Source organism: Brachyistius frenatus, unplaced genomic scaffold, assembly GCF_029030835.1.
Source record: "Brachyistius frenatus isolate BFR_SWC_R1_liver_20210118 unplaced genomic scaffold, ASM2903083v1 Contig_57, whole genome shotgun sequence".
Classification (NCBI taxonomy): Eukaryota; Metazoa; Chordata; class Actinopteri; family Embiotocidae; genus Brachyistius; species Brachyistius frenatus.
Genome location: NW_027210656.1, coordinates 1,251,279 through 1,274,835, shown reverse-complemented (window position 1 = coordinate 1,274,835; position 23,557 = coordinate 1,251,279). Strand labels below are relative to the sequence as shown.

General features: G+C 40.8%; 1 protein-coding gene across 1 annotated transcript in view; it reads left to right on the top strand.

The window, feature by feature from the left end:
• Positions 1-23,557, top strand: part of cntnap2a (contactin associated protein 2a) — a 317,507-nt gene that overhangs the window by 280,806 nt on the left and 13,144 nt on the right. Inside the window, exons 20-23 of the mRNA XM_069705533.1 lie at positions 6,295-6,531; positions 11,109-11,342; positions 12,577-12,710; positions 20,047-20,140. Coding sequence (XP_069561634.1) covers positions 6,295-6,531; positions 11,109-11,342; positions 12,577-12,710; positions 20,047-20,140 — 699 coding nt within the window. The remainder of the gene's footprint in view (positions 1-6,294; positions 6,532-11,108; positions 11,343-12,576; positions 12,711-20,046; positions 20,141-23,557) is intronic.

The following is a 23,557-nucleotide window of genomic DNA, read 5'->3' as shown; positions in this document are numbered from 1 at the left end:
TTTGTGGAGGGGAACGCACTCACAGAGACAATAATAATTATGAGCTCTTTGTGTGTGGACGGCAAACGCCCACCATGTAAATGTAATTGGATTCAACTGTTAATTAACAAACTTTCTGTGCTGTCTGTATTTTCAGTAATGCTTCCCCTCAGATACAGACGACCACTGTGAGAACATCTGATTGTTTCATAAGTTAAAGATGTTCCAGCTCTACTGGAAATCACAGCGTTTTCCCTTAAGAGGCTTCCGTCCAGCTTAGCAACAGCCACTGCTAATTAACTTAATCCAGCACAAACAAACAAACACACACATAGACCTTTTAAACTTAATGATATGCACACATTTGGACACACACATCCTTAGAAACTCATCCATGTAAGTGATCAGAGTTTTAATACATTTAAAACTGAGCCTCTTTACTGGGTGTAAGGTCATGTTACTTATAGAGGTCGTTTCTTTGATACTGTAACACTTTAAATAAGCATTTATTTCTTTGGATTAAGACACTATTGTTGCACAGAGAGGATATAAAGTCTCCGATTTTTATTATGTATAAATTTTTCAGACAGAGCGATCCATTATCACAGCAGTTAGAGGAGTTATGAGGTATGAATATATTGTTAGAAGGGACAGGTTTGTTCCTGGCTCCTCACGCAAGACCTCGCAAGCACTTCGGGAGTTCAAATGGCAGAAGATCCGTCCAGTTTTCTCCCTACGTTTTCACTTCTCTGTCTCATTTTGCCCTTTGTGCTGAGCTGTCGATACTCCATAGACTAAACTCCAGGGCTAAAATAGTTTTAGGGATTTGCAGAAAGAAGGAAAAGTGCTGAGGCGGATCATAGACTTCCTTCTATCTCGTGGAAAAAGTTCTGCCCCAAGGAGATTGTTGCAAATTCCAATCAGGCGTCCCAATGTGATGGCCTTAACCCCTCCTGATCCCCGTTTATATAATATGATTTCATCCTCTCATCACTTTTGCTGCCGCAGAAACATCCTCACCTTATCGTGTCCCAATTTGCCTCGTGGGGTATTTGTACTTTCATTTAGTGAAATGGAAAGGGGCGAGAAAGGTTTTGTCTGTGACTTGTGGCTATGAAACCGAGAACATAATGGCTTCCAGATAGAGGCTCAGCCGTCACCTCATTTGCATGTGTGTTTTCTGGCCTCTGACAGGAGAAGGCTCAGGGCCTGTACGAGCGGCACACCAAATGTTTGAAGAGAGAGTGACAGAGGGAGAGAGCAAGGGAAGAATTATATCTAACAACAGTCACAGAGTTGACTGCACCTTCTCATATCTGATATCTAATCCCTGCTTAATCCTGATTTGAGGATTGCTTTGAGAAGTTACAGTGTAATGCACAGGAAGTGACCCAGCCTCTCAAGGGAAGTTGTTTAGATTTGGCCTCTGACATCCAGAACAGATAGACATCTTTTCAGTGTCTGATCAAGAGATTTGGAAAGAGAGGGGAGAGAGCCCTGCAGGCAACAACACTTTTGTGTCGACTCACTTGATTCTTTCTTGAAATGCAGTGTTTGTTTTTGCAGCCTCACAGTTGTCTCTGATTATTATTGATGCGACTGTTTACAGGTAGTGAGCTCCGAAAAATAATGCAAGCCAGAAACCCAAGTTTGAATTCTGCTGCAACCATCTTTGAAAAGGCGAAAAAAAACAAAAAAAAAAACAACAACAAAAAAAAAACGTATTATATTTCACATGCTATAAAAATAGGGGAGAAGGAAAGATGAGGAGCTTCATTTTGCTCACCTTGGTCTCATATTTGACTCTGTAGCATCTCTTTCACTCTCTCAATCAATATGCTCCTCATCCAGCATTTGATTGCTTTAGTGTTTACTGCACAGTGGTTCATTTTCTCTAATGGCCTTGAGAGTAAATGTTACACCATCAGCCTGCTGTCGTTTACTTCACACTGTTAACTTTTAGCTCTCCAAAACACTTCATACATGCACACATAACTATAAATCCTGCCACATTTTATTAATTTAAACACCACCATCTGCTCTTTTGATTTCCCTCTTGATTAATGCTCGCTGTCACATTTCTTTATTTTTATGATTTTGCATGTTTTTGCTCAATTCTCTCATGGTTGGATTGTTGTGTTGCTTTTTCTTGTCCTTGTCTTCATGCATCGACGTCTTGCTCGTTGCTCCTCGCTGCATGCGCGTGACACTCGTCACAGGGAAACCGGCCTCGCTCACCTGCCAAGACAGTAGGTAGCATTTAATGAGTACAATGACATGTCTCTGCGGCACTGATACTGACATAACTTCAGTTTTCACCTCACGTACAGGTCAAATACTCTGTGTTTGTTTGCTTCTGAATTCATTGCACCTCAACACTAATGGTGATTAAAGTTTAGCCAGCATTAATCTTCTGAAATGTAACTGCTCATGCTTTTGTGCTGCTACATTTTTGATGCATTAACATATAGGTGTGATGAATTACAGCAGGCGGCAGTTTACTTCGATATGTTTTCCATGCAGGGATTCTTAAGAAGGAAGCCCATTATCAACCTTCACCAGTGATAGTTGGAGGGAAAAAACCACTGCTATATCCCAGCAGATGTAGAGCATCTGGCTAGTAACATGGGATTTCTATAATAATATCCTCCTGGAAATGCCAGAGGGTCAGAAGACATTTTGAAATGACATTTAAAGCCCGATGAATCAAAAATACCCATCAAAAACCGATAAAAATTCAATCCGAAAGGGCATCTCCAATAAACATGGAGTCGGGTAAACATTGTCCTGAAGATCTAGTCAGCAAACAGTCAACACAGAAACGTTGTATTAACCCTCCTCTACAACACTAATGGAGGAGCAGCAGCAGATGTGCAGCCTGTTGGTATAAATGTGGAATTTATTGATTAGGAGTTCACACGGTCACTCTGTATGTTGATCCCCTGAACTGTTTGCCATATTTAAGCACATAATGCATGTTTATTCATTCGTGCATCTTTACTTCCACACCAACGCATCAACACATGCAGTGAAGGTCAAAAGGTCACAAATGGCTTCTCTTTTAATTAGGAATTTGGTGTGTGTATATGTGTGTATGTGTGTACTATATAATGATTATATAAAAAAAAAATGTCCTCATTAGCACATCGTTACAGGGTAACAAATAGGTGCATATACATGCTATGTGTGTTTTACATTTATTATTGCTAATGTCTCTGAATGTTAGTGTTCATGTCTGTCCAGTCATTGATTGTGTGTCATTGTATGTTTGTCTTTTCTAGAACCTGACCAATATTTGATATTTATCTTTAATACTAATATTGATATTTGATCCAAATATAAAGGATATGTCAATAATATGTTAATGACATTTCCATAAAACTAATATTTTAACAGTAAATACATGTAATGACAATTAAATACACACACAACTAAATATATTTACTTGAAATTAGAAACTTGGACCTAATGCATACGTAATCATTTATTCAACAAAAATATCAATAGATTTAATATTCTCTTTTGAAAAAAAATAAGTACACCTTTGGCCGTAGCAGAACTAACTTGTTGGCATAAATTGTTCACCAGTCTCTGACTTTTGGTTGCTGAAATCAATACAATGCAATTCCTTCAGTTGCAAGTTGTTTGAGTGTTTTCTTGCATATATAACACGTCTCAAATTTCCCCTCAACAAGATTCAAATCTGAGCTTTTTTTCCTGCTTGACTAGGTCATTCCATAAGCCTCCATTTTGTCTTTTCGAGACATTTCATCATTACCCTGTTGAAAATCCCACATCCGGTTCATCGTCAACTTTCAGACAGAAAACCTCTTTGATATGATGCAGAATTTGTAGTGGAATCAATGACCGCAACCTTCCCAGTCCCCGAGGCAGCGAAGCAACCCTAAACCAGAACATTTCCACCACCGGCTTCACAGTTGTTATGAGGTTCTTCTCCTAAAAGTTGTCTTTGGTCTGCACCAAACATGTCTACTGTTACTGTGACCAAACAGCTCTATCTTTGATTTGTCTGTCCAGAGCACGTTGTTCCAAAAGGCCTTGTCTTTGCCTTTTAATCAGCAAATTGTAGTTCTGCTCTCGTGCTCTTTTTGGACAGCAAAGGCCTTTTCCTGGCACACCTCTCGTTCAGGTCAAACTTGTGCAATCTGTTTCTGATTGTAGATGCATGCACTTTGACAGCAACAGTTGCAAGAGTTGCTGCAGACCCTGTGATGAAATGTTGGGGTTCTTGGAGACTTCTTTTTGCATCAAAAGGTCTGCTCTTCAGCAGAATTTGCTCAGGCGGCCAGTCAAATTGGCAGTTGTCTGAAATCTGCTCCACTTGAAGATGGTATTCCTCACAGTGGGATGATTTATTTCAAATAATTTGGAGCCATTTTTAAATCCCTTGCCAGATTCAAAGGCATCCACAACCTTTTTTCAATAGGATTTAGAGAGCTCTTTAGATCTTGGCATGATGACACCACACGCTTCAATAGAGGGAGAACAGATGTCAGAGGTTTAAGTAAGACAGGTTCCACCTGTCCCTCTCTATGAGGTCCTAATCTTTGGCACCTATAATTTAAAACTCCTGATTATAATTTCATGGATTTGAAGGTGTGATAAATGACTGATCCGAATTTTAAAAAATTTGAAATTATGAAAATGACAAACAAATGTCAATTTTATGTGTTTTGGTTGAGTACATCACTTCATTAACAAGCACTGTTTAAAAAAGGATCAAATGTTTTATTTTCCAAAAGTCAGAAAAGCCAAAGATTTCCAACTGTATTTATTTTTTTCTACATGACTGTATCTGTGATAAGCCAATATTAACATCAGTCACCATCAGTCAGGCTCTATTAAACAGCATTTGTGAGTTATACAGATCTGTATGCACCATCGCATAAGTATGTGTGTGTACGTGTCTGCGCTGGTCTCCGCAGGCCTCAGAGCCTGCTGTCCATTTAATCACAGACTGATTTAGACCTGGGTAAACAGGTGGCAGAAACCTCCAGCCAATCACTGGTACAAAATAGATTAATTAAGATGTCCACTAAAAGCCTAATTCTTCGTGGGACTTGGAAGTGGAGAAAGCCTGTGAAACCCCAGCTACATCTCGATATGTGAAAAACCTATCAGCTGGAGAGAATCACAGCAACATGCATCAGTAATCTTATTATATCTGCCCTGTACCTATATGGCTAATCTGTATGTGAGAATGAAGCTGTTTAGCGAGGAAACTGTGTGTGAAAGAGTGTGTGTTCAAGTCTCCTTTACTTGTCTTCTTGAATGGACTCTTCTCTCTAAGCTAAAGGATACATTTGAGAGGTTTTAATAACTAAAATGTCCCTGGGCTCTTGTTAATGATAGTGTGTGTGTGTGTGTGTGTGTGTGTGTGTGTGTGTGTGTGTGTGTGTGTGTGTGTGTGTGTGTGTGTGTGTGTGTGTGTGTGTGTGTGTGTGTGTGTGTGTGTGTGTGTGTGTGTGTGTGTGTGTGTGTGTGTGTGTGTGTGTGTGTTTATCCATGTAGTGTAACGATCCTCTGTGGGTGTGCTTGTGTACGTTTGAATCTATACCTGTGGGTGTATGTTTATGAGTGTATTTATTGCTATAGTCATTTAGGTGCACATTAATCTATTTAACGCCCCTACTTTGTCCAAGTTAATGGGTAGTTTGACTGTAATTGTGCAAGGCCAGAATGACGATGGAAGCACTTTAGAGGAATGCCTATCGACACCCCAAGGCTAAGCATTAATGTTTATATTGACTCATTCAAATCAGGTACGCTGTGCGAGGTGTGTTTTAAGTGTGTGTGTGTGTGTGTGTGTGTGTGTGTGTGTGTGTGTGTGTGTGTGTGTGTGTGTGTGTGTGTGTGTGTGTGTGTGTGTGTGTGTGTGTGTGTGTGTGTGTGTGTGTGTGTGTGTGTGTTTTTCTGCATTATGTACTTTCAGTGCATTCATGCATCATTTTGCATGTGTATGCTTATGAGATGTTCATTAAGACTCAGTGTTCATTAGGCTGGTTTAATTAGTGAAGAAATCAAATGAGTTGAAGGTTGTTTCAAGAGCAGCATCACAGTCAGAACGATTAGCATGACATCAGTGGTTTCCTCCAGGCATTAGGATATTAATGTTTCTGAAACAGATTAAAACGGAGCTTCTTGCATTCAGAATGACTTATGTGACACTGACTTCCATTTGTCCTCCCTTCCTTTTCGTTATTTGTTTTTCTTTTCTCCCAATGCTACATATCCTTGCTTCACTGATACCTCCCCTCCTCCGTTGCGTACTGCGCTCCCTTCCCTGCTCCTTAGGTGCTGCAGGGGGACAGAGGGGATTCCTGGGCTGTATCAGAGCCTTACGAATGAATGGCATTACCCTCGACCTGGAGGAGCGGGCCAAGGTCACGCCTGGGGTCAAGCCTGGTTGCCAAGGCCACTGCACCAGTTTTGGGATGTACTGCCGGAACGGAGGAAAGTGTGTGGAGAAATACAACGGCTACCTGTGCGACTGCACCACCACCGCCTACGATGGCCCGTTCTGCACCAGAGGTAATATTTCAGGAAAGATGAAAGAAACTGCTATTTAAAGTGCATCACAGTGCTTTTTATCTTCTAAACTTTAATTGCAAACAAGTCAATCTTTCTCTGGTATGGGCTTTAAAGTATCTTTGTCTCAGATATGTTCTCCAAAGTTGCATTTATTTCCTCAAACCTAACAAACTGCATTTTAGTGTCATAATCCCTCAGCTAACAACTTTTTTTGGCATATTTGTGAAAGAATGTCATCATTTTCAGTCCCTCTTTAGTTCACAATGCCAGAGTTGAATAGCACCAGGATTACTGCCGGAGTAGTTATGTTTCAATGAGCTTCATTGCCTGACAACCCACTGTGATTTTTTTTTTTGCTGCGCTTTTGTGATTGTCCTCGCTTCCTATTCAGTTTGGAGCTGTCTGTGTTCAAAGTGTTTGGGCTTATGATAAAAGGCATCGATTGAGTGATATTGTGCTTACCCACCAATTCTCTCTGACTTTAGAGTGCACTCGCTGAATGCTGATACTGTGCAAATGCAGAGCTGAGATCAAACAACAAAAATAAAAAAAATACAAGTGACTTCAGTGAGAGGTGGGTAGCTCTAGGTTTTTTGAAGATCACAGATGAGAAATGTCACAATGCAACTCTGTCTCTGCCCTGTTGCACATTCTTAAAACATCATGTTTGTTTCATAGGGATTCATTAGACACGCCATGAAAGTTCAACTTCCCAAAACAAGTTTTCGTAAAATACTCCGGGGAGAGGAGCAGCAGTGCTGTCAAAGGCTCTCTGCTAGTTTCCAGTCAGGGGGTTGATCCCCGACACGTGAATTAATTTGTTTCCTAAAGTCGAATGGTGTTTTTTCCCCTGTGCTCGTGGCGGGGGGGGTGGCAAGATGACAGAGAAGCAAAGTGTCTTCCTTGGTGTGTGCGTGCGTGCGTGCGTGCGTGTGTGTGCGTGCGTGTGTGCGTGCGTGTGTGCGTGCGTGTGTGTGCGTGTGTGTGTGTGTGTGTGTGTGTGTGTGCGTGTGTGTGTGCGTGTGTGTGCGTGTGTGTGTGCGGTGTGGAGGTGGGTGATTGTGTGCGGTGTGGAGGTGGGTGACAGCATGTGGTGCTATGCCAGTGTAAGACATGAAAAGACCTCCTCTGAATTCTGTCATAACCAATCAATTTCAGGATTTAGAGAATAAAGATAACTGTCTGTGTGAGAGTGTGTGCGTGTGGGTGGGTGTGTGAGAGGGGAGGGGTGCTTGTGTCTGTCTGAGTGTGTGTCAGAGAAAGAGAGCGGTATAGAAAGGGAGAGAGCACACCCTTGTGTTTGCTTGTTTTTGTGCATGACGTGACTTTCCCCTTCATCGCCTGTTTCCTCCTTTTAATTGCTTTGTGTTTCTCTTTTTCCTTCACTGTACTTCACTTTTGTCTCTCCTCTCGCTTCCTCTTCGTCTCCTATTATTATTATCTTTGCTTCATTTTTTTCCCTGTTAAACCTCCCTTGGTCTTACCCTGCTCTGCCCCTCCTTTATTTTTTACGATTTCCCTCTTAATGTTTGTTTCACCCACTCCTCCCCTTCGTTTTTCCTTCTCTTTTTTTTCAATTTCCCCTCTCCTGTTTTCTCTGTCCTTTTCCAAATGTATCCCCATCTCTCTCTTTAATCTACCACTCTCTCCCCCCATCCTCCCAGCGAGTGAAAAATGCATGAAGTCAGACATAATTGCATAGTGAATTTCCATTGTATCCATATTTACACACTGCTCAGGGGACCCTGCAGTATTATTATATTATTATTTGTTTTGCTTTTTTTTGCCCTTGAGGGTCACATGAAGCCAGTGTGCACTAGTGCATACATATAAATGAACACACACGCACAAAAAAATTACACATACATATTACCTGTGCATGCTGCTACAAATTCCCTTTCCAAAACTTCCTCAAACATTGAATTAAAACACACACACACACACACACACACACACACACACACACACACACACATCTCTTGCTTTGGAGTTTTTCTCATTCCCTCTTATGCTTCCAGACAATTATGTGTGTTGCTGCTAAGCTCTCGGCAGAGAGTTGGATTTTTTTTTTTTTCTTCTTTCTTTCTCAGGAGGGCAGAGAAGGCTGAGACAGGCCCCGTAGAATCTATAGTTTGTATGAATAAAGACAAAATGTAATATTTTTTCGGCTGCAAGTCAAGCCTCACACAAGGCCGTTTGGTCCTTCAAACTTTACATTGTCTAAATCTTAGAGCTAACTGCGCCCTGGGAAGATGATGTGAGCGAGGCAAGAGCCTTCTGTATGCTGAGCTGACATTGAACAACATGGCAGGAAAGCTATGGTTCGACCAGTTAAAGTTGGCTGCAGAAGCTTCATAGGCGAGTCAACTGCCAGGCTGCTTAAGGCAAGGGGAATCTGAGGCCAGGTCAAACATCAAGCCATCAAAGACCTCTCTGGAGCTGCTGGAACGGCAAGTCTCTGGCTCTGGATCAAGAGGAGCGATGACACCTGGGCTCCAAAATAGCTCCAGGAACGAGATGACATCAAGGGCAAAAAGGGTAAAAGTGTAGGGAAGAACACCTTGGATGCCAGCTGTCGCCGATAAGCCCTCTGGAGGTTTCAAGGCTCATCCTCAAAACATCAGTGAAAGAGGGCAACCGACTCATGACCCCAATTTAGCTTTTACCAGCACTCTACCCTATCAGCCACTCACACACACACCATCTACCAGTCAAGGTAGTTTCCTACCTGGAAGCCCTGATATGGCACCTTCATCTCCACTCACAATAGCAAACTCTCACGTGTAACTGAGAGATTGTGTCACCTCGTCCTAAATAGAACTGAACTGAGCTGTTTGATTTATGAAAAACGCAAGTGTTGATACATACACAAGCTCTCCATGAGTTGAAACTTACCAACTAACTGGTAATACGTTATTTACCAGGTGAAGATTAGCAAATCATTAAACAGGTATCTGAAATTAATTGTTACTAATTATTGTATGTTTGCCAGGCAGGACTGTTGTGTTGCTGATAATATTAACTATGGCTGACCAGACAGCTATGACATGCTGAATTACTTATGATGCGGGCTGGAACTGTTTTTAATTATACAAATATATAACAGCAATGACCACAAAATATGACTATTTCTTGCATCGTCTGATATATCCTTCTCATTCAAAACTACACAAAAGTTATTAGCCAACAATGAAACACATATAGCTCTTCATGTATGCATTTGTCAATAAATAACATAAGATTGATAATTAATTTAATTTTATTATGTGCCTCCCAAACAGTAATTTTTGCACATAGATAACTGAACCAACTGTCATGGCTTACAGGAGATATGGCATATTCAGAGTGAATACTAAAAATATAAAATGTAATATATGACCTGACATATAATAGTCAATGACACACATCTGATTACCTTGTCAACAATAAGCTGTAATTGATTTAAGGGACTCCATCAAGCAGCGACTGAACGTTGTCTGATATACGTCTGACGGTAGTTTGTCAATACTGGACAAAGTGGACAGTAGCTTTTATTCAGCTGCTCCCCAGCAGCGTGAACCGCAGTGAACAGTGCAGCAGCTTCCAAAAATGAAGTGAGAGTCAGGCTATTTGAAAGCTATCTGGCTGGTTAATATAAAACAATTGATAAAATGGGGTTTCTCCAGACTTCTGAGGCTCTAAACTATATCAGTGCACGGCAGAATAAAGGCTAAATTTGGGGTATACCTAAATGGAGGCAAAGTCTTTCCCTGCATCACATTCAGAGAACTTGCCCATTATATAGTAATAAGCCTTCTATTAGATTTAAGTAATGTAGTTTGAAGTATTTATTGTACTGTGTCCAGTGGGAGACGCTGGGTGAAGTGAAGCTTTAAAAAAGATGCATAAATGTGTTGGCTTGGAATTCTGTGTTCGTAAAGGGGTGTAGTTATACATTTTACTACAGCCACAGAGGGAAGGCAAATATGTCAAGGCATATTCCATGGCATTTATACACATGCACACACAAACACACAAACAAACAACCAACCCCTTTCTCTCTGCTTTCCCTGTAACTATTCTCTTTAATTTCACGCGCATTGCGCCTTTTTTTACGTGGACACAGCACACATAAACACAAACGAGGAGCATGACAGAAGAAGGCAGTAGAAAAATAAGGTCGCTTCTCAACATTTGATTATGAGAATCAATAAGCCCCCTGGAATGGTTGAAATATGCCATTATGTTTGTTAATGTACTGGTAAGCAGTGTATTGTTTGGTTTCAGATGCTGGAGCACAGCAATTTAACACCCACTTTACTACACCTTGTGAAACCAGCCATATTTATGTGTGTTTATCCCCTTCTGGCCATATAATATACCTACCCTGTTTTATCTTTACATGTATGAGATTGTGAGCGGCTCCCTGTGGCTTGTGTTTGATTCTTTTTGTAATTTCCTTCTCGCTCAATTGTTTATGCCAGCATGCTGCAACAGACGCAGTAGTGTATATTGTATTTGTGTGTGTTTATGTCATGCTCTTTTTTTTTCTTTTCTTGTCTTCTTTTTTAAATTTATTCTTCTGTCATTTTGCCCAGATGTCGGGGGTTTCTTCGAGATAGGAACGCTGGTGAAATACAACTTCCCGCCTGAAGCATTTGCAGGAGCCAGTAGAGGCTCAAAGGTCGTGACGCACCAGCTGATGCCACATGAAGTGAATCTAACAAAGGAGGAGGTTGAGTTCAGCTTCAGCACATCCAACGCTCCAGCTATTCTGATGTACGTGAGCTCCAAGACGCAGGACTATCTGGCTGTGGTGTTGAGGCAGAATGGTAAGATCCACACGCATGCAATTTACAGCTGGTCACTAGTGAAGACTGCAGTACATTTAAAGGCTGTGCTTGCAGCTGGAGTGACCACGTGTCCAACATGACTGCACAACATTTTTACCCCCTGTCCCGCATCCCACACTTTGAGATGATGTCCCACATTTGGATTGGCTCCAGTCAACACTGCAGGGCAGACACTTTTCTAAATTCTGGCTGCGAAGAAAGCAGGAAGAGTCTTATATTGGGGCTGCAATTGATGTCACTCAAACTGTGCGCATGTGGGTGAAGTGCAGGTTAGTCTGTCACCATCTTTGCTGCCGAGGCTACACCAAATGGAGAATACTGCAACTCACCACAATGTCACAAACTATGCATATTTTTGCAGAATATGATGGAAACTAGCACAAAGAAAAGAAAACATAGAAAATACTTGTAACTAGGTGAGTTAGTTTTTTAGGTTGTTTTTTTTAACCAGAGTTATGTTTTCAAATTCACACAATGGAGAATACATCATTAACAGCAACACAGTACACGTGAGTATCACAAGAAATGTGTGTCTCAGAAAGAGATGTGCCAATTGGCATTCCTACAGAAACCTAAAGATTATTACAAGACAGATAAGGAGACTGTAGCTAAAATAACTTGTGCAGCACTCCCAATCATACAGGTCAACATAAGCTAACACTGCATGAAACCATTTGCTGTGAAACTTTGGGTTCATTTTCTGCTTAATGTCTTTAGTAACCAAGGTAGTTCAGAAAGTTGCATACACAATAAAAAATTGTGTTTTCGTCCTGGAGATGCAAAAGACCTCACCTGTAACATAGTGTTTATTTTCTAAGTTGGATATACAGTACCTCTCAACTTCGGGAACACGTTCCCACACGTTGTCTTTCATTGTCCCATACGAACATAGGTTTTGCCCCACATTTGGTTTCTTGGGATCTGGTCACCCTTATTGCAGCACACTTTGGGAAGTTCTATAATCTCCAAAAATTCTCCTCAGTCAGCGAGTTTCCACTGAGCAGCTTACAAGCAGCAAAGTGCTTTGATAAAAAAATAAAATAAAATAAAAAATTTTAAAAAGAGAAAAATAAGCACAATATAAGACAAATAACACTACAAAAAACTCACATTGGCCAGAGGTGGCGACAGAAGATGATGTACACTCAGGGCCTTGAGACAGTAAAGGTAAACCACAATGTGAGGTATCAAACCATTGTCTGTTTGTCTTCAGGTTCACTGCAGGTGCGGTATAACCTGGGCGGCCTGAGGGAGCCGTTTGCTATAAATGTGGACCAGCGTAACCTTGCCAATGGACAGCCACATAGCATCAACATGTCCCGTCTCAACAGAAGCATCTCCATCCAGGTACAGACCGAACACACACACACACAAACACACACTTCGAAGCACTCTCCAGCACATATAGTTGTATTTTAGGTTTTAGTTCATACGTAGAACAAGCCTTACGCTTCAATTTCAAGACCATATTCACAAACAACCATGGCGTGTGGGGGACTGCCATCTTGCTACATACACATCTACTCAGTCAGAAGTACACAATCACACAAGCTCAGCCAGTGTTAGCTCGATGGTTTGTAATAAGTCAGAGGGGAGAGCTGTCTTCTGCTGTGATGGAAGTGCTTGTCCTCTGACACAGTTAATCTACTTCCAGTAGACAGCCTAAGTATAGCAACAGAGACTGCATCGATCTGTGTGTGTTTTCACGAGTGCTTGCTGTTGTGTGATTGCGAGTGCATGTACTGTATTTGTATATTTGTACTTGTATGCAGATATTGAAGGGTGACACCATGTTTGTGCATATAAATATGTGTGTATCGGCATTGGTGTGTGTGTGTGTGTGTGTGTGTGTGTGTGTGTGTGTGTGTGTGTGTGTGTGTGTGTGTGTGTGTGTGTGTGTGTGTGTGTGTGTGTGTGTGTGTGTGTGTGTGTGTGTGTGTGTGTGTGTGTGTGCAGCTGCACAGGTTAGTGCGCATCAATACAACCGAGCCTTAGTCAGTAGCTGTCAAGGATAGAGTGGAAATTCAGCTAAACTATGACAGACTTTGTTCAGGATTTGGATGCTCAAATATGGCTGCAGGCTGCAGTTTAAGGAGGACTCTAAATGGATGGGAGCCACTCGTAAAAGCCGCTGATTGATTACATCAGGATTGGAATACATTTGTGGTTGCATGGGCAATGTATGGTTTACCAAGAAAGGAATTGTCTTCTGATATGAGAACAAAAAAAAAAAACAGCAGAACATTTAAACAATAGACCAACAGGTTTGTATATGCATTGCCTCCTGTATAATTTGTAATCATGTAGTGAGACTTTATTGCTCCATATTTCTGCCTTTTAAGTATGACATATTATAACATTTATATAATTTCCATTTTTATGGGTCAGCCGCTTCATGCATTGTGCATGTTTATGTTTCTTGGATGCAAACCCTGTATATCCAGAGTGTAACTCATCTTCCCTGATGGAGAAGCCACCTACCCCCTAGGGGCCAGAAGGAGGTATGGCATTAACTTGCCATTAAATTGACTCACCTCCTCTGTGAAATGTGCATACTTTCTTGAACTGTTTTTGCTCCAATTATTAGTAAAAACAAATTAAAAACATGCAAATATAGGGAGGTATTGTGGAGATAAGACAGCTTATCACTGTATTTACACATTAGAACAAAGTAAGTTTAAATGTGATGCATAAATATACTTAATATGAATCACAACATGTTTACTGGATGCTCAAATAATACATTTTGAACATATCAACATAAATAAAATTAAAGAAACAATTAGGTATAAATCAAAATCTTACAGTCAATCATTTCTATATGAAATGTATTGTGTTATTTCTTATTCTGGCTTCAGAATTCAAGCTGTAAACCTCTATTGTGATTATTACAAGTCCAAGTGAAGTCCCTTTTATTGATGCTATCATTAGGCGAAATAAACTGAATTACAATCATCTTTGCAGCTCCTCTTCGGCATAAGTCCTTAGATCTCGCTGTCTCTCTCTGCATTTACATTGAGCAATGATCCCATCCATCCCAGAACCTCATCATCTACGTTCACACGCCACATTGAGAAATTCAGACAGCAAGAAAATTAAACTGAAACATCCAACGGAAATCGTCCTCATTTTCTGAGCAAATCACATCCCGCAGCCGCTGATCACTCCGGTGGGAGCACTTCAACGTAACACATCTCTTTTTAGTGGCACAGAAAGTGATTGGAGCAACTGTAAGATTCTTTTTATCATCGCTCACACACACGCGCACACCCACACCCACACGCACACACACACACACACACACACACACACACACACACACACACACACACACCCACACACACACACACACACACACACACACACACACACACACACACGCATACACATACACGCACACACTGTGTCTTTCACTGGTTGATAGCAGCTTAGTGGTGTCTAGATTGGCAATATCGATGTTCAGCTCAGTGTTCAGTGTGTGACTGAACAATTAACTGTTAAGGACATATAACCAGTTTCGTACTTCTGAGGTGCCACGGCTGCATTTTAAATAACAATCATTTGAGTTTTTCTTTTCTTAGAGATAGGTTCAACTCTTCAAAAACATTAAAGTGTGTTACAAATTAAGAAGAACACTGGTGGGTATGATGTGGTAATTTAGGTTTAAGAAAAAAAAAAAAGATATCGGTAAGGGAACTGTTGGCGAGAGATGAAGAGAGAAAATAGATGGAGTTTGGCGATACGGAGCGAAAAGCAGAGCCAGGAGGTGTGCTAGCGAAGATAACTTTGATCAGTTAAACTTCTTCATGTTGCCTCGCCGCCTCAGGGCTCTTTTCAAGGTAAAAACATACACTTAATATCCAGGCGTAAACAGATGCGGACATGCATACCAACAGACACGCATGCACAAGTGAGATCCTGTCAGGTCGTCTCGCTACAAAGGCTTCACACTGCTCCACTACAAAATCAGCATTATTCAGGCTAATTCATCTGTCCACTCCAATGCTCTCCTTCTATCTCTGCACACCTCCTACCACCTCGTTTCTCACATACCCTCCAGGGCTTTTAGTAGTAGTTTGTTTACTTTCAGCTTGCAACCATGACTATAACTCACACTAATTAGATGTGAGGAACAGGACATATCCTGCTCAGGAGGGCAACAACAAGAAAAGCACCGAGCATGGCGAGGCAGAAAGAAAGCAGCATCGACAGGGGATGTCAGTCTGCTTGCTATTCATTTTCAAAAACGGGATAAACAAAAGAGATTCTACTTCAAGAGGCAAAGGCATATTTTGCTTCATGAAGTTAAAGTCAAAAGTCACTTTTCTGATTTGAATCATGTCATTTTTCAGGGCACACATCTCAGACAGCAAAATGTCTTCTGAGACAAGCTCGCCACGGGGTTTCCAAACTGTCAGTGCATCATGATGGGAAGAGCCCTTTGTTTAAAAGGGATGAAAGTCATATGACTGGCCATACCTGCCTATAATATATATGATATTATTCTTTCTGATTTCACCCATTTTTAAATGATTCACATGTGCAGTTGACCATGAGAAATGTGAAAGTGTGCTTGAGAACTGAGAAGGAAAAGCAAGTGCACTCTAAGGCCCTGATGCTCGCTATTTACTTCGTTATATTTTTTTCCCTAAACTAAGTGGTCACACCCATTCAGACGCACTTCAAGTGGCTGTGACATTCAGCAGTGCTTCTGACAGACTTCAGTATCACACTCAGTCTGCTGCTACTCCAAGCTGTTCTGTTCTGTACAAAATGTGCCTGTGCAAACACAGCTTCACAGGTCTGCAGCGTTTTAACTGCAGGGACATCACATTATGCTTTTAGTGATTAGACACAGGATGTGTCAGAGCAGAGCTGACAGCAGTGCTCTCAGTCACCGGCAAACAGCTTCACTCGTGATTAGTTTAGTGATTTTAGTTTGAAGATTCATTGTTAAAGATTGCTGAACACTTCTATTGGACACAACATGTGTAACTCCAAAGCAGCCGTAATCATTATTTGTACTTTAATGATGGATCACGTGACTACTTGTGTGTAAATGTGGTTGTGAATCGTCACTCAACTCTGCAGGTCCTCTCAGCTGTTTTTAAGCAGGGGTAATATGTTTCCCCTCAGGAGTAAGGGAGACTAAAGAGTGAATACTAAACTTTTTTTTTGGTCATATGGACACAAGCACCACTCTCAGTTAATGCAAATGTTGATTTGTATTTATGCAAATTTCAGTACATACTGTATTTTTTTAATTTAAACAATGGGCAGTTGTTTAACATGTTCATCAAAGCAACTTAAAGTTTGATATTGTGTTTTCAGCTTGTTTCACCTTCTATATGTTTCACTAGTTTAAATAGTCCTTTCAGAACATCTACATGGTTCATCAGACCTGGTCTATAACAGGACTCTTAGTGCTTTTGGTCATTCAACAAACCACCATTTAAAATGTAAATAACTGAACAAATGCTCAGATGTCTGACAGCTGCTTCTGAATGTTTATATTTTATTTGGTTGAAATGCACAATAGTTAATTCCTTGGTTTGGACTCCAATCACAAATCACTGTATTATACATTAAAGCCCCAAAAAAAAAAAATTGTTACTGTGTGCCATCAACATATTTAATTTTACTGACCTTTTATTACTTTGCTTACATGCTCGTCAGTGGCCTTGTTGCTCCTGCTTTCATATCATATGACAAAACGAGTAAGAGTCAGATCCTATAAATGTCAGTTCTGCTGGTGGGCCTGCCAGTGGCTCAAATTCAATTACCAGAGAAAAAAGAAACAGTGGACTGTTTACTTCAGGCCGCCAAGGTCTCACTTCTCTGCTATCAGGGCTGTAAATCTTAAAGCCATTTGGACAAGCGACTGTTTAGTTTAAAGACTCGGGCAGAGAACAAGTGGGACGACAAGTAGAATTTTGTAATCTGAATCCGAGAGACAAAGAGAACTATAGAGCAAAAGTAAGAAAGAGAATTGAGGCTGAGAGAGAGTGGGGGTTGAAAGACAAAGATAATGTGGGACTGCTACCCACAAAATATGATAACAAAGATGACTTTGATGCATTTAGATCCTAAACCATTTATAATCCCAAGGCTTACATCAAGGCAAGGATTTGCATGTGAACACAAATACCTGCTGCAACGTACGCACAGGAACACAAAGTGCAGCGAGCGAAGCAAGTGTTTGGTTTTCAAGCTGTCTGTGAGGTCTCGTCGGGTTAACTCACTATCAAAGGCACGCTAAAGCAAGATTAAAATAAGTTCCCATCTCACCATCTCTGACTTTCTCCTTTCTCACATACTGAGAGGGTTTAGAGATGAAAGTGGAGGAGTCCCTTCAGGCGTCTCTGTTTCCTCTGCTCGCCACCAGTTGATGCTGTGGTTGGTTCAGAGGCTGGCTGTCGCTGCGGTGGGGCAACATGATAACGCAGACGATGAGGATGTTAAACTATTAATTCAAGTGCAAAAGAAAATTAGCATTTCTTTGCACTCAGCCTTACGAGTTTTAAACTTGAGATGAGAGGGTTTTAACCCTTCAGCTATCATTAAGGGGCCACAAAAGTAAAATGCTCTCAGTGTGTTGTTGGACTAGATATAGCACATTGGCTAAATTAGATCCTTTTTGAGAACATGGGGAAATAGATTTCACCCATTGTTAATTTTCTCTCTGTCCAGCCACTAAATACTTTGCTTATGTAAGCTTTACGTAACCTAAGAGGCACCAGCAGCACTTAAAGGAGAGAGGTGTGTTGTCTAAACAGTGCAGCATAAAATGAAAGGATCCCAATAACTGTGGTTGTAATTGACAAAGTTTGGTAAAAAAAAAAAAGTGTTTTTTTTATTCCGGGCTGTCTTTCCCTGTGGACCCCTTTGTAGGGTTTCAAGCCTCAAACCGCACTCCCTGGTTGTGCAGCCAATTTGTTTTCTCAGATAAAAGTAAATAAGCTGAGCACAATTTAATTGTGCCCCATTATCCCACCCTCCAGTCACCGTGGAGAACAAAACCCACACAATGCTCCGCTGAGAGCAAGCTTTTGGAAAGAATCAAATTAGGGTATGCTGTGCAGTGTGTATGTCTATGTATGTGTGTGTGGGGGGGCTGTTGTGAGAAAGAGGGAGAAAATAGTCCGGAGGGGTAGTGAGTAGTGGATATTTTCTGTGTGGGAGGGCTCTACAGATTCAAACCTGTAAGCAGGAGCTACTACACACACACACACACACACACACGCACACATGCACACACATATAAAGCTCAGCCCTTTACTGATAGTAGAGCTCAGCTCCCAGCTACCGGGCCATGACTGCTATTCAGCACATCAATGGAACAAATTTCCAGTAAAAAACACGCTAACAAAAGTCATTGTTTTGAACCCACTTACCCTCCTCTGGCCTGGCCCGTCGGTACACCTCCTGCAGACTGGTGTGAGCTCAGATACAGTTCTCTTGCGGGCACAGAGCGTGAAAGAAGGAAGATCTTTTATTTCTGGTTGGAACACACAGAAACCAATTTGTGGGGTTGAAATTATTCTCGTCAATAGCGCCGGCTGCTGCTTTCAAGCTAATTAGAAACTTCATTGAAACAGCAATAACAAGTTAATTATGTTGCGGGGATATTAAAGCCGTGTATTCCCTCCCTCCGTCACCCTCTCAGCTCTCACATGAAGCACTCCTCGGTAAACACGCTGCTCGTTCTCTCCCAGTTTTAAGTTCTCCAGAAAGGCTTTGAACCCACCACAGGCTTCAGAAATTGCATATTGTTAATTAAGGCGTGATCATATATCTCATGTGCTGCTGAAGAGCTGTTTGTTTGCAGGATCACTGTGGAAAATCACTTTTTGGATTCCCTCTCAGGGAATAGCTTGACTAAACAAAAGAAAAAAACAGCTTTTCAGATAAGAGGGTTTCTTTAATCAATCTGTCTGATGCGACTTCTGCGAGCAGCCGTGGTAGTTTCAAGTGTTACGGAGTTGACCCAATACACTTGCTGCGCAGAATCGATGTGTCTAGTTGGTGTTTTGAACAGGAACAGACTGACACCACTCCTTTGGAGGATTTTAATAGATTTTCTCCTAGTTCATAGAGAATGATGATAAAAGATGATTTTTGTACAGACATTTTTTAAATGTAAATCTTCTTTCTTCTTCTATTGTAAATTGTGTATAGTTTCACTCTTATGCCAAATGACATGAAAATAACAATATATGACATTTTTGTCTATGATATACAGTGCAAAGTAAATGTAGTAAGATTATGATTTACATGTTTCATTAGTTTCTCACTGTTGTATTGAGTCCAGGTTGTGTAGTCGCTGGATTTTGTGCAGAAATTGTAATACTTACTGAATTCATCAAGGATATGTTTAATTCACAGAATGTCTCAGAATTTGAGTAGTTTCTCCTACTGAGCTGTTTGGACTTTCCTTCGTATTTCAAAAACCACAAGAGGGAGCCATTGAGCTTTTGATTGTGCTGTGTTCTGGCTTTGCGTTGCCTGACAGCAATGAATTACCACCTTTTCGTTGTCATCATTATGTGTCCTCTGCTTAATGTGCTGATGCAGGTCTGAGCCGGGGTCTTTTTAAAATGCTGTGGTCAGTAGTTTTAGAGTCCTTCAGACTCTCTGTAAAATGCAAATGCTGATATATTATCTCTGTTTCTCTCTGTCTCAGTTGGATCATTACCCTCCAGTGACCTACAACCTCCCAGAGGCCTCAGACACGCAGTTCAACCTGGTCAAGACGCTGTTTTTGGGCAAAGTTTATGGTGAGTGTTTCATCACATCTAAACTTTCTCTGCTCACAGTTCTTTTACATTTGCATTTTTCAACCACCATTCACATTTTGCTCTTCTTACCTTGTACACGTTATGTCATCAGGCTATATCGTCCATCAGATAACTCCTTACCACTAAAACCTCACCCTTTAATGTTCAAACGACCTGTTACGGATGTTTTTGGAGCTATATTGAACAGCTTATTAGGTATTTAAAGCGGTCCTAAAGAATTGGGCTTCCGCAGATTTCCAAATATAGAGGCAAAACTGAATGTAACTATATTTGGCTCTGTATCCTGTGTATTTGATTGTTGGTCTCTATGCTTTTCTGTTTCCATAATTGATTGTAAAGAAAAAGCTGATAGTTAAACCATCCTGTGGTAGATTGGGTTCTTAAATGTTCAAAATGCATGTACCAATACAGTAGTCTTTAATTGTTTTCCTCAGGAGAGGCTGTACTTACATATTTTGTCCACTCGAGAACGCCAGAGGTTGCAGAGGGGCTTAGTTGCAGTCGATTCAGCCTGCGTCCATCTGTCTGTTTGAGATTACAAAATGTTTGCGGCTGATACTTTTAAACATGTAGATGAATATTATTGTGTTATTGTATGTGCAATGGAAAATTATTTAATTTACATGTGTATCTGGTGGAATCGCATTAGACTCTCGTTGATACCTACAATACTTAACCAGTTTAGATAATCATCAGAACAAAGAAATGGGGGGTTTTCCCTTAAATCTTGATATTTAGGTTCTCCAACGATTATTCTGAGACATTACTTGTAGAAAAAGCTGCTACTTCATCAGTGCTGAAGCTAATTAAAAAGTGATTTATCTTCTGCATCAGTGTCCCCACTGGACTGATTAAGACCACAGGTCTTCCCAAAGCCCTAAATCATCTGGCCAAACACCTCAGCCACTGATTACCCTAATTATCCCCATTATCAATAACCATTTACCTTTACCTATTTAGATTCTCCTAAGTGGTAGCTGTTATTAGCTGGTTTTATAAGCTTCTGTAATGACTTGTCACAGTACCTTTGATGGAAGATTGTATGTCGTTATTTTCATCTTGCTGCACCTTTCTCTTCCATACAATTCTTCTTCTTTATTCCCTGCCTTTCCTCTCATCTCTTTTGTCCTCTACCACAAGTGCAGAGAAAGTCAGTGAGGTTGAAGTAATGGCTGACTTCACTTACCAGCCAGAACTATTGACTGCTGCACTCACCACGAGAACCCCGGGGAACACGCACAAGCACATGCACACGCACACAGCACAGAAAACGAAGCCATCCTTCTTTATCCAAGTAACACAGCACAGGTGTTTCAAAGTCACCTCACATGCCCACACACTCCCGGCTCATATAGCCATTTCATTACATGCAGCTCTGCACGTGAACAGAGTAAGTGTACTGAAATGTTAAGTCTCTACTTTGTAGTAAATGTCTTAACAATAAGCCATACAGTCAGAGGAAGGAAAAAAGAGATGATACTCGTGAAAAAGAGGAAGGGAGATGACTGAAATATTGTGATCAGAGAGATCGAGACAGAGGAAGAGAGCAGGAAGAACAAACGCAGGCATTCACATATCTCATCAGATCTGTTCCACTTCTCTGTTTGGACTGCAGAGACAAGAGAAGCTGTCAGACAGCTGAGCTCTCAGATTCTCTATTTCTGGGAGAAAGACTCCCTGTGTTTGTTACAATACACACACCGATCACAGCGACGTCTCCTCCGTCACCCCACAGCCTGATCATTGTGGGATGGGATTTGTTGGCTAGGATAACAGTGGGAGAAATAAATAAAATAGACATAGAAGAATAGAGAGTAACACAGAAAAACACACAGATAAACAAACAAATTCTTATCCACTTAATGTTTGTACATATACAGCTGCTCGCAAGGTAAAGATTTACAGATCCTATCAGTTATTATGATATTAATTGGCCCGTATATGCAGTAACCATTTATTCATCCCTTCTTTAACTGATTTTACATTTTGCCTTTGGGCTGCAAAGCATATAAATACCATCGTGGATCTCTACAGTAATGCAATATTTTCATCATTTGCAGATATTTTTATTCTGGGCTACTCAGTTAATGCATTTTGTGTGTTTGATATTAGACGCTGTTTTCAAAAGCGCATTTGTCACATTTTCCCACTTGTTTTCCTGAGTCTCCCCTGAATGCTGATTAACAGCAAAAACGTTTCGTTTCCAGTATATCGACTCGAGTGAAAAATTCAATGATGATAAAAGAGAACTCGTTCAAGTCTCAGCGCTCTCTTCTTCTATCTGTGCATCATGATACTTTGTGGTCTGGATATTAGAGCTGAAACGATTAACCAGGAATTCGAGGAATCCATCAACAGAAAGATAAAAATAATAGTCAGCTATTTTTGTATTCAATTAGTCATCATTTTTAAAGAAACATGCCAGACACCCATACTCCTAGCTTCTCCAGTGTTATTACAAAATTCAGTTTTATGTCTGTATTAACAGACAAACATTTGACATGCATTTATAAAAAAGTGACTGATGTCCTTCTATTTTTAAGTACAAAAACAATAAGTATTTAACTGTGTGCGTATGACTTTCATCACTCAGCTTGTCTGTTCCGGCTATCAGTGTGGACGTCTCAGGTTCGGGGTCCTAAGATTTGCACTGTTTGCTTCTAACTGTAATTGTACTGAAGTAGTATTGATCATGAAGCACAGGGATGATTCAGCACATGCTGTATGCTTGTGCAATTGCAGTAGCCTATACGCTAAATGTAACAGTATGCTGGTTGTATGTGTGCATGGTAGGGTAACAGTATCCTCACACCAGTGTTTAACCAGAGGGGATTTATGCCTGCCAGAATGTAAAGTGTGCATGTATTTCCTTTCTGTGATGATGTGTACTTATACAACCTGTGTTATGGAGACATAAATCGATTGACAGTCACATTATGAGTTTTTCTTCTGTTTAGGGGGACAACAAGAAAATCCCCATAAATAATACGTTCAATTTTTGTTCTACAACGGTTTAAAGTTAGTTGTAGGTTATGGTTAGGGCAAGGCCCGTAGTGGTTCTGGATAAGGAAATTAATTTTAGTCGATGTAATGTCCTCTAAAGTGATGGGGACACTGTGTGTGTGTGCGTGTGCGTGTGCGTGTGCGTGTGTGTGTGTGTGTGTGTGTGTTTGTGGTCGGTGGGTGGGTGGGTTGATGTATTGCGTGTGGGTCTAGATCTCTGCATCCTGGTGGAATAGATGGGAGAGATGAGTCATACATCAGCCAGAGCAGCAGGCACGCTGCTAACCCCGATGCCTCTGTGCTGCAAATCTGTCAAGTGTGTGTGTGTGTGTGTGTGTGTGTGTGTGTGTGTGTGTGTGTGTGTGTGTGTGTGTGTGTGTGTGTGTGTGTGTG